The 11,510-nt window shown below is 49.9% G+C and overlaps 1 protein-coding gene across 1 annotated transcript; it reads right to left on the bottom strand.

The window, feature by feature from the left end:
- Positions 1–776: 776 nt before the first annotated feature.
- On the bottom strand, positions 777–10,664 carry LOC140271805 (uncharacterized). The gene is made up of 9 exons (XM_072367104.1): positions 10,143–10,664; positions 8,841–9,014; positions 7,553–7,710; positions 7,038–7,236; positions 5,109–5,205; positions 4,745–5,031; positions 4,559–4,673; positions 1,346–1,467; positions 777–916 (listed from the first exon to the last, which is right to left on the bottom strand). Exons 1-8 carry the CDS (start codon positions 10,385–10,387, stop codon positions 1,348–1,350), a joined length of 1,395 nt encoding a protein of 464 aa, XP_072223205.1. The 5' UTR covers positions 10,388–10,664; the 3' UTR covers positions 777–916; positions 1,346–1,347.
- Between the last annotated feature and the right edge of the window lie 846 nt (positions 10,665–11,510).

Below are 11,510 nucleotides of genomic sequence, written 5' to 3'. Positions count from 1 at the left end.
CAGGCTCTGAGAGTTGGAACTGATCCTCTTTGTGGCTCAGTTTCTTCAGTCCAGCGTTGAACTGGACCAAGTTGTTAAAACAGTGGGATGAAAAGTGTCTGCTGCACATTCACAGTCTTTAGCTAACTCTGCTGGAACATTAGCCTCAGATATAGTTTATCCACTGGGCTCTTATATCCTCTGAGGCTGCTGCTGGATGGAAGATGCATGCTCCTCAGTGCAGCTGACAGCAGAACATTTCCACCAGAAGCTGGCTTCATCCGTCCAGCAGGGTGGAGGTGAGTGGGCGGGGCTTAGCAGAGGAGGCGGAGCCAACTTAAGGAGTGACGTAGTTTAGAAATGAAAATCAGAACGGCTCGTTAAAGGAGGAACTTTCACACAAAGGGGAACTAAATAAACACCAGGGTTGTGTTTTTGGGGAGTTTTACACCTGCTGGTGACTTCAGACGCCCTGATATATGCTCCCAGGAACAGGAAGAAGGAGTTTTACACTTCAGACGCCCTGATATATGCTCCCAGGAACAGGAAGAAGGAGTTTTTTATACAATATGTCACCTTTAATGTCTGCCATTTTCATTCTGGAGCTGGTTCAGTTAGACTCCTGCTTGTAGCAGAGAAGAATATTACAAAAACAAATGCTTAGAAAAATGAGCCTCATTTCTTTTTTCTTCTCTTTGTTTGGGCAACACAGACTAAAGTCTTTCTGAAAAACAAAGCATGAAGGAAAGTGGCAGCAAACCGCTGCAGAGTGACGTTATCTCACAACGCGTTTGATCTAAAACGGTTTTATTGAAATTCACAAAGTTTTAAATAAAAATAAAGTTCCAATGAAGCAGACGACGTTTCTTTCCTTCAGCGATGACATCACTCAGTGAGTCTCTGAGCGTCTCCTCCTCAGTCTGTAACGAGGCTGCGCCTGAAGAAGAGGATGAAGATGTGTACAAAGCAAAGGAAACAGCTGATCAGACCATCAGCAATCAAGAATCACCACAAAATACGTCAAAAAAGGGTTCTAAACTCTAAAATGTCCCACAAATATTTGTAAAATGTTTTAAAAAGATGATGAAATGTAAACATGCTATAATATTTAAATGTTTAAAGTAGTTAAAATACTTATAAAACTAAATATATTTATATTTAATTTAAAAATATTAATGGGAGGTGACCTGAAATGTTTGCATTTATAATGTTTATGTTTGTCTGCATGAGAAAAATAAAGACTGATCAATTTATCGATCAGCTGATCATTGATTTGTATACCCTCATTTTATTGGATCAATCAGGACCTCCTGGTGCTTCTTCACCTTTACACAACAATAAAAAGCAACAATAAGGACAGCCCCACCTTTACGTCGTCCACCAGGATGCTGTAGACAAGGGGGGAGGCAGGAGGGGAGCGGCGTCCCCCTGCACTCTGCACAGATGCATTGTGGGAAGCAGGTGTGATGCTGCAATCAGCTGTGCTACCTGTGCAAAGAAGAAGAAATCACCTGGTTGAGATGCTGCTCAGCTGGACGAGTAACAAGGAGGAAACTCACATAATGCTGACATTAACATTTGCATATCGCTCGCAGTAACGTTCATTTTAACGCTAACATTAACGCTAGCAGTAACGTTCATATTAAAGCTAACATTAACGCTAGCAGTAACGTTCATTTTAACGCTAACATTAACGCTAGCAGTAACGTTCATTTTAACGCTAACATTAACGCTAGCAGTAACGTTCATTTTAACGCTAACATGAACGCTAGCAGTAACGTTCATTTTAACGCTAACATTAACGCTAGCAGTAACGTTCATTTTAACGCTAACATTAACGCTAGCAGTAACGTTCATATTAAAGCTAACATTAACGCTAGCAGTAACGTTCATTTTAACGCTAACATTAACGCTAGCAGTAACGTTCATTTTAACGCTAACATTAACGCTCGCAGTAACGTTCATTTTAACGCTAACATTAACGCTAGCAGTAACGTTCAAATTAACGCTAACATTAATGCTAGCAGTAATGTTCATATCAACGCTAACATTAACGTTTGCAGTAACGTTCATTTTAACGCTAACATTAACGCTAGCAGTAACGTTCAAATTAACGCTAACATTAATGCTAGCAGTAATGTTCATATCAACGCTAACATTAACGTTTGCAGTAACGTTCATATTAAAGCTAACATTAACGCTCGCAGTAACGTTCATTTTAACGCTAACATTAACGCTCGCAACGTTCATTTTAACGCTAACATTAATGCTAGCAGTAATGTTCATATCAACGCTAACATTAACGTTCGCAGTAACGTTCATATTAAAGCTAACAATAACGTTCGCAGTAACGTTCTTATTAACGCTAACATTAACGTTCGCAGTAACGTTCTTATTAACGCTAACATTATCGCTCGCAGTAACGTTCATTTTAACGCTAACATTAACGCTAGCAGTAACGTTCATTTTAACGCTAACATTAACGCTAGCAGTAACGTTCAAATTAACGCTAGCAGTAACGTTCAAATTAACGCTAACATTAACGCTAGCAGTAACGTTCATTTTAACGCTAACATTAACACTAGCAGTAACGTTCAAATTAACGCTAACATTAACGCTAGCAGTAACGTTCATTTTAACGCTAACATTAACGCTAGCAGTAACGTTCATTTTAACGCTAACATTAACGCTAGCAGTAACGCTAGCAGTAACGTTCATTTTAACGCTAACATTAACACTAGCAGTAACGTTCAAATTAACGCTAACATTAACGCTAGCAGTAACGTTCATATTAACGCTAACATTAACGTTCGCAGTAACGTTCATTTTAACGCTAACATTAACGCTAGCAGTAACGTTCATTTTAACGCTAACATTAACACTAGCAGTAACGTTCAAATTAACGCTAACATTAACGCTAGCAGTAACGTTCATATTAACGCTAACATTAACGCTAGCAGTAACGTTCATATTAACGCTAACATTAACGCTAGCAGTAACGTTCATATTAACGCTAACATTAACGTTCGCAGTAACGTTCATTTTAACGCTAACATTAACGCTAGCAGTAATGTTCATATCAACGCTAACATTAACGCTAGCAGTAACGTTCAAATTAACGCTAACATTAACGCTAGCAGTAACGTTCATATTAAAGCTAACATTAACACTAGCAGTAACGTTCATTTTAACGCTAACATTAACGCTAGCAGTAACGTTCATTTTAACGCTAACATTAACGTTCGCAGTAACGTTCATTTTAACGCTAACATTAACGCTAGCAGTAACGTTCATTTTAACGCTAACATTATCGCTCGCAGTAACGTTCATTTTAACGCTAACATTAACGCTAGCAGTAACGTTCATTTTAACGCTAACATTAACGCTAGCAGTAACGTTCAAATTAACGCTAGCAGTAACGTTCAAATTAACGCTAACATTAACGCTAGCAGTAACGTTCATTTTAACGCTAACATTAACACTAGCAGTAACGTTCAAATTAACGCTAACATTAACGCTAGCAGTAACGTTCATTTTAACGCTAACATTAACGCTAGCAGTAACGTTCATTTTAACGCTAACATTAACGCTAGCAGTAACGCTAGCAGTAACGTTCATTTTAACGCTAACATTAACACTAGCAGTAACGTTCAAATTAACGCTAACATTAACGCTAGCAGTAACGTTCATATTAACGCTAACATTAACGTTCGCAGTAACGTTCATTTTAACGCTAACATTAACGCTAGCAGTAACGTTCATTTTAACGCTAACATTAACACTAGCAGTAACGTTCAAATTAACGCTAACATTAACGCTAGCAGTAACGTTCATATTAACGCTAACATTAACGCTAGCAGTAACGTTCATATTAACGCTAACATTAACGCTAGCAGTAACGTTCATATTAACGCTAACATTAACGTTCGCAGTAACGTTCATTTTAACGCTAACATTAACGCTAGCAGTAATGTTCATATCAACGCTAACATTAACGCTAGCAGTAACGTTCAAATTAACGCTAACATTAACGCTAGCAGTAACGTTCATATTAAAGCTAACATTAACACTAGCAGTAACGTTCATTTTAACGCTAACATTAACGCTAGCAGTAACGTTCATTTTAACGCTAACATTAACGTTCGCAGTAACGTTCATTTTAACGCTAACATTAACGCTAGCAGTAACGTTCATTTTAACGCTAACATTATCGCTCGCAGTAACGTTCATTTTAACGCTAACATTAACGCTAGCAGTAACGTTCATTTTAACGCTAACATTAACGCTAGCAGTAACGTTCAAATTAACGCTAACATTAACGCTAGCAGTAACGTTCAAATTAACGCTAACATTAACGCTAGCAGTAACGTTCATTTTAACGCTAACATTAACGCTAGCAGTAACGTTCATTTTAACGCTTACCTCCAGAAACAGCATTCGTCACAATTTTAAGACATAAAAAGTAAATTAACGATTAAAGTTAATTAATTAAAGTTAACTAAAGTTAATTAACGATTAATTAATGTTAATGAACATGAATAACTGACTGATAACTGATCCCCATCAGAAGGATACTGACCGCCATGAGACAGGTGAGACCTTTCTGAGCTGCTGTTCTCCTCCTCCTCTTCTTCTTTCCTTGCTCTCGCTGTCTCAGGTCGTTGTCTCCTCCCTGATCTCCTCCCTGATCTCCTCTGGAGAAACAGGTAACAGGTGAGTTACTGAGACCAGCTGCAGGTGTGCAAAGGTGAGCTGCTGCTCTCACCTTCCCATGAAGCCCGCCGTCCACCTCGGTCTCCTTCGATAAATTCTCTGCGGACAGACAGCGGCCCGATCAGAGGGGGCTCGGGTCCACGGGTCAGTCTCAGGTAAACACTCACCTGCACGCCGCAGCGCCTCCTGTAGGTCGCTCTGCGTCTCTCTGAGCCGCTGCAGCAGCTGCAGGCTCTGCTGGACGGGGTCTCGGTACCGGACACACGCCAGAACCAGAACACACACTCCGACACACACCATGAAGCGCCGCAACACGCCGATGTACACGGAGAGCAGCTCCTGAACACACACAGCGAGTGTGTCACACCTGCACACCAGGTGGAGCTGTGGGTGGAGCTGCGGGTGGAGGTACTGACCATGTGCAGGTGAGCTGGATGATCTGAGCTCATCACAAACTGGTAGATCTTCCTCTCCAGGTAGAAGTTGAGACACACCAACCCCAACAACACCAACCTGAACACACACCAGGGTGTGGAGGTGAGGGGGAGGAGTTACCTGGCTATGGGTGGAGGGGAGGGGGAGGAGTTACCTGGCTATGGGTGGAGGTGAGGGGGAGGGGTTACCTGGCTGTGGGTGGAGGTGAGGGGGAGGAGTTACCTGGCTGTGGGTGGAGGTGAGGGGGAGGAGTTACCTGGCTGTGGATGGAGGTGAGGGGGAGGAGTTACCTGGCTGTGGGTGGAGGTGAGGGGGAGGGGTTACCTGGCTGTGGGTGGAGGTGAGGGGGAGGAGTTACCTGGCTGTGGATGGAGGTGAGGGGGAGGGGTTACCTGGCTGTGGGTGGAGGTGAGGAGTTACCTGGCTGTGGGTGGAGGTGAGGAGTTACCTGGCTGTGGGTGGAGGTGAGGGGGAGGGGTTACCTGGCTGTGGGTGGAGGTGGGGGGGGGGGTTACCTGGCTGTGGGTGGAGGTGAGGGGGAGGAGTTACCTGGCTGTGGGTGGAGGTGAGGGGTTACCTGGCTGTGGGTGGAGGTGAGGGGGAGGGGTTACCTGGCTGTGGGTGGAGGTGAGGGGGAGGGGTTACCTGGCTGTGGGTGGAGGTGAGGGGGAGGAGTTACCTGGCTGTGGGTGGAGGGGTTACCTGGCTGTGGGTGGAGGTGAGGGGGAGGAGTTACCTGGCTGTGGGTGGAGGGGTTACCTGGCTGTGGGTGGAGGTGAGGGGGAGGAGTTACCTGGCTGTGGGTGGAGGGGTTACCTGGCTGTGGGTGGAGGTGAGGGGGAGGAGTTACCTGGCTGTGGGTGGAGGGGTTACCTGGCTGTGGGTGGAGGTGAGGGGGAGGAGTTACCTGGCTGTGGGTGGAGGTGAGGGGGAGGAGTTACCTGGCTGTGGGTGGAGGGGTTACCTGGCTGTGGGTGGAGGGGTTACCTGGCTGTGGGTGGAGGTGAGGGGGAGGGGTTACCTGGCTGTGGGTGGAGGTGAGGGGGAGGGGTTACCTGGCTGTGGGTGGAGGTGAGGGGGAGGGGTTACCTGGCTGTGGGTGGAGGTGAGGGGGAGGAGTTACCTGGCTGTGGGTGGAGGGTTTACCTGGCTGTGGGTGGAGGTGAGGGGGAGGGTTTACCTGGCTGTGGGTGGAGGTGAGGGGGAGGAGTTACCTGGCTGTGGGTGGAGGTGAGGGGGAGGGGTTACCTGGCTGTGGGTGGAGGTGAGGGGGAGGAGTTACCTGGCTGTGGGTGGAGGTGAGGGGGAGGAGTTACCTGGCTGTGGGTGGAGGTGAGGAGTTACCTGGCTGTGGGTGGAGGTGAGGGGGAACCTGGCTGTGGGTGGAGGTGAGGGGGAGGAGTTACCTGGCTGTGGGTGGAGACTAGGGGGAGGAATTACCTGGCTGTGGGTGGAGGTGAGGGGGAGGAGTTACCTGGCTGTGGGTGGAGACTAGGGGGAGGAATTACCTGGCTGTGGGTGGAGGTGAGGGGGAGGAGTTACCTGGCTGTGGGTGGAGGTGAGGGGGAGGGGTTACCTGGCTGTGGGTGGAGGTGAGGGGGAGGAGTTACCTGGCTGTGGGTGGAGGTGAGGGGGAGGAGTTACCTGGCTGTGGGTGGAGACTAGGGGGAGGAATTACCTGGCTGTGGGTGGAGGTGAGGGGGAGGAGTTACCTGGCTGTGGGTGGAGACTAGGGGGAGGAATTACCTGGCTGTGGGTGGAGGTGAGGGGGAGGAGTTACCTGGCTGTGGGTGGAGGTGAGGGGGAGGGGTTACCTGGCTGTGGGTGGAGGTGAGGGGGAGGAGTTACCTGGCTGTGGGTGGAGGTGAGGGGGAGGAGTTACCTGGCTGTGGGTGGAGGTGAGGGGTTACCTGGCTTTGGCGGAGCGTGGGGTGGATGTGATGAGGAAGGCGGAGCAGAGCGCAGCAGCGTTGTAGAAGCAGGAGCTCAGGCTGTGAGCCTCCATCAGCAGGAAACTCTGGAGGAAGGAAACTCTGTCGAAGAGCTCAGACAGCGCCACCTGCTGCTCCCTGGAGACGCTGCTGAGGTCGGAGAACACCGCCTGCAGACCTGAGGTGGAGGCAAAAGGTGTGACACCACAGGACGTTTTATTAATTAGGTGGAGAAGAACTGCCCCGAGTACTGTCCCTCAGGCTGAGAAGCGTTTCGCCCCGAGTACTGTCCCTCAGGCAGGGAAGCGTTTCGCCCCGAGTACTGTCCCTCAGGCGGTGAAGCGTTTAGCCCCGAGTACTGTCCCTCAGGCTGAGAAGCGTTTCGCCCCGAGTACTGTCCCTCAGGCAGAGAAGCGTTTCGCCCCGAGTACTGTCCCTCAGGCTAAGAAGCGTTTCGCCCTGCTTAAGTCTGTCAGGCTGAGATTTGTTTTTACCCTGTGTGGAGTCCTTCAGGGTGGATCTCAGCTTCTCTCCATTGGACAGGATTTCTTTCTGTGCCTGTAAGGCAGCACTCTGGGCTTCAACGAGGTCTTTGGCCATCTGCTTGGTGGACTGAAGCTGCTCAGCGACGCCTGCTGAGGTCTCTCTTAGTCTGAGACACAAACACAGTTAAATCAGCAGGTTTTGGGTGTTTCATTAACCCTGACGTGAGTGAAGCTGTGGTTCTTGTTTCCACGGAGATGAAACTTGAACTTAGACTCGGTTACCATGGTAACCGACACAGAAACAAACCAGTTCTTCATCCGGCTCACCTGGGGCCGGCTCACCTGCGGCCGGCTCACCTGCGGCCGGCTCACCTTAAACAATTTCAGCTCACCTGGGGCCGGCTCACCTGGGGCCGGCTCACCTTAAACAGTTTCAGCTCACCTGGGGCCGGCTCACCTTAAACAATTTCAGCTCACCTGCGGCCGGCTCACCTTAAACAGTTTCAGCTCACCTGGGGCCGGCTCACCTTAAACAATTTCAGCTCACCTGCGGCCGGCTCACCTTAAACAGTTTCAGCTCACCTGGGGCCGGCTCACCTTAAACAATTTCAGCTCACCTGCGGCCGGCTCACCTTAAACAGTTTCAGCTCACCTGGGGCCGGCTCACCTTAAACAGTTTCAGCTCACCTGCGGCCGGCTCACCTTAAACAGTTTCAGCTCACCTGGGGCCGGCTCACCTTAAACAGTTTCAGCTCACCTGGGGCCGGCTCACCTGCGGCCGGCTCACCTTAAACAGTTTCAGCTCACCTGGGGCCGGCTCACCTTAAACAGTTTCAGCTCACCTGCGGCCGGCTCACCTTAAACAGTTTCAGCTCACCTGGGGCCGGCTCACCTTAAACAGTTTCAGCTCACCTGGGGCCGGCTCACCTGCGGCCGGCTCACCTTAAACAGTTTCAGCTCACCTGGGGCCGGCTCACCTTAAACAGTTTCAGCTCACCTGGGGCCGGCTCACCTGCGGCCGGCTCACCTTAAACAGTTTCAGCTCACCTGCGGCCGGCTCACCTGCGGCCGGCTCACCTTAAACAGTTTCAGCTCACCTGGGGCCGGCTCACCTGGGGCCGGCTCACCTTAAACAGTTTCAGCTCACCTGGGGCCGGCTCACCTGGGGCCGGCTCACCTTAAACAGTTTCAGCTCACCTGCGGCCGGCTCACCTGCGGCCGGCTCACCTTAAACAATTTCAGCTCACCTGCGGCCGGCTCACCTTAAACAGTTTCAGCTCACCTGGGGCCGGCTCACCTGTACATGGTGCCTTCGGCTCGGTTCTGCCAGGCTTCGGACTGCAGGAAGTGGCAGATGGAGTGGGTGTGGGTGAAGAACTCTGTGTAGGCGTTGAAGGCCACCGTGTCCATCCCAGCTGTACAGCTGCTGACCTCTGAACCCTCGGGGCATGATGGGAAATCTCTGCCTGCGCTGCAGAGACAGGTGAGACAGTCAGACCTCTAAAGGTCAGTCACCTGTTTCTAAGCAGCAGAGCAGCTCCATCTGACGGCTTCAGTGTCGATCCATTTGTGCTGAGCGGAACCAAATAATGAGACGGACCCGCCGCCCCTGTTCTGAGATCCGGAACCATCAGATGGTTCTTCTGCTAATTCTTCTTTAAGACTCCAATACATTCTTTGGATGAAGGCGGTTCTTACCTGCTCAGGTGAGGCGGTTCAGAACCTCAGGTGAGGCGGTTCAGAACCTCAGGTGAGGCGGTTCAGAACCTCAGAATAAGGCGGTTCAGAACCTCAGGTGAGGCGGTTCTTACCTGCTCAGGTGAGGCGGTTCAGAACCTCAGAATAAGGCGGTTCAGAACCTCAGAATAAGGTGGTTCAGAACCTCAGGTGAGGCGGGTCAGAACCTCAGGTGAGGCGGTTCAGAACCTCAGGTGAGGCGGGTCAGAACCTCAGATTAAGTCGGGTCAGAACCTCAGGTGAGGCGGTTCTTACCTGCTCAGGTGAGGCGGGTCAGAACCTCAGGTGAGGCGGGTCAGAACCTCAGGTGAGGCGGTTCTTACCTGCTCAGGTGAGGCGGGTCAGAACCTCAGGTGAGGCGGGTCAGAACCTCAGATGAAGGCGGTTCAGAACCTCAGGTGAGGCGGTTCTTACCTGCTCAGGTGAGGCAGGTCAGAACCTCAGGTGAGGCGGTTCAGAACCTCAGGTGAGGCGGGTCAGAACCTAAGGTGAGGCGGTTCAGAACCTCAGGTGAGGTGGTTCAGAACCTCAGAATAAGGTGGTTCAGAACCTCAGGTGAGGCGGGTCAGAACCTAAGGTGAGGCGGGTCAGAACCTAAGGTGAGGCGGTTCAGAACCTCAGAATAAGGCGGTTCAGAACCTCAGAATAAGGTGGTTCAGAACCTCAGAATAAGGCGGGTCAGAACCTCAGGTGAGGTGGTTCAGAACCTCAGGTGAGGCGGTTCAGAACCTCAGGTGAGGCGGGTCAGAACCTCAGAATAAGGCGGTTCAGAACCTCAGAATAAGGTGGTTCAGAACCTCAGGTGAGGCGGGTCAGAACCTCAGGTGAGGCGGGTCAGAACCTCAGGTGAGGCGGTTCTTACCTGCTCAGGTGACAGTGAGTGAACCGCAGCGCGAGGCGGCTCTGGCTCTCCGCCGACATGATTCTGCAGCTCGTGTCCAGCTGTTCCAGAGCACGAGCCCAGCACTCTCCGTACCGGGCCTGAGCGGCGAGACTCTGCACGCGCCGCAGCGCCATCCTGCCGCGCTCAGAGTCCGGAGCGGGTTCGAACATCGCCGAACCAGTCAGGAGCAACAGCACCGGGACCACCTGCGCCGCCATATTCATCTGCCAGCTAATCGAAGAGCTGCGCTTTTAGCCAGGCACGTGACGGCGCTGGTTCCGAGTGCACTTTGGTTCGGTGCACGCCAACATGCACGAACATGAAGCCCTACGGGTTCCTCAGAACCTGCGGTTCTGCCAGTGCCACAGATCATTCCTGCTTTCATCTAATCTGAAGAGCTTCGGTCATGCTGGACTGCGGAGGTTCGGGCCCAGAGGCAGCTGTTCGGACCGACTGAGCCGAACAGAGCCGAACTGAGCCGAACGGATCCGAACTGATCCGAACTGATCCGAACGGATCCGAACTGATCCGAACTGAGCCGAACAGAGCCGAACAGAGCCGAACTGATCCGAACAGAGCCGAACTGATCCGAACTGAGCCGAACCGATCCGAACTGAGCCGAACCGAGCCGAACTGAGCCGAACCGAGCCGAACTGAACTGAATCCTTCTCTGTGCTGCTCTCTCACAGCTCGATACCCGCTGAACATACAGAACCAACACGGATCCAGTGGATAAATGGATCAGATCATAACAGAATATTTCCTGCTCCGTGTTTCTTAGTCTCAGTTCCTGTTTTCTTTGGGCTTTATTCCCTGTATTCTGCGTAGTTTTCAGCGTTATTTCTTGTCTTTATCCCTGGAAGCCGAACCGAACCCTGGTCTCCTTCCCAGCCGCCGTCACTGCTCATGAACACAGTGACTTTCTGCTGATAGAGCTGCTTTAGGTCCCCTGACCCCTGACCCCTGACCCTGAGGAACAGGGAAAGACTAAACCTGACCTTTACAGACATATTTTACATTAAGGTCCTAACTCCAAACAGAAAATGACCTTTTCTCAGCTTTGACTGAGGAAAAATCTGCTTTTTATGTTAAATTAAATCAACTAAATGTGGCTTTGACCGACTTCAGATGGAAGCTGATCATTGATTAACTGTCAGCTGTGTGAAGAATCAGTTTTTCATTAGTGTTTGACTGATGATTGATTACAGCAGGCCTGAGTGGGTTTCAGGATCTCTGCTGAATAATTCATCAGTTTAGTGTGAGAATGCTGTGAAAATGTGTGAAAATGTGTGAAAATGTGTGAAAATGTGTGAAAATGTCCAGCTGTGGAATCTGACAGACTTGCGT

The sequence above is a fragment of the Leuresthes tenuis genome, unplaced genomic scaffold (genome assembly GCF_036924035.1).
Source record: "Leuresthes tenuis unplaced genomic scaffold, fLeuTen1.0.hap1 SCAF_16, whole genome shotgun sequence".
Lineage (NCBI taxonomy): Eukaryota > Metazoa > Chordata > Actinopteri > Atheriniformes > Atherinopsidae > Leuresthes > Leuresthes tenuis.
Note: the sequence above shows the minus strand (reverse complement) of the source record. Positions and strands in the feature narration are given on the sequence as shown.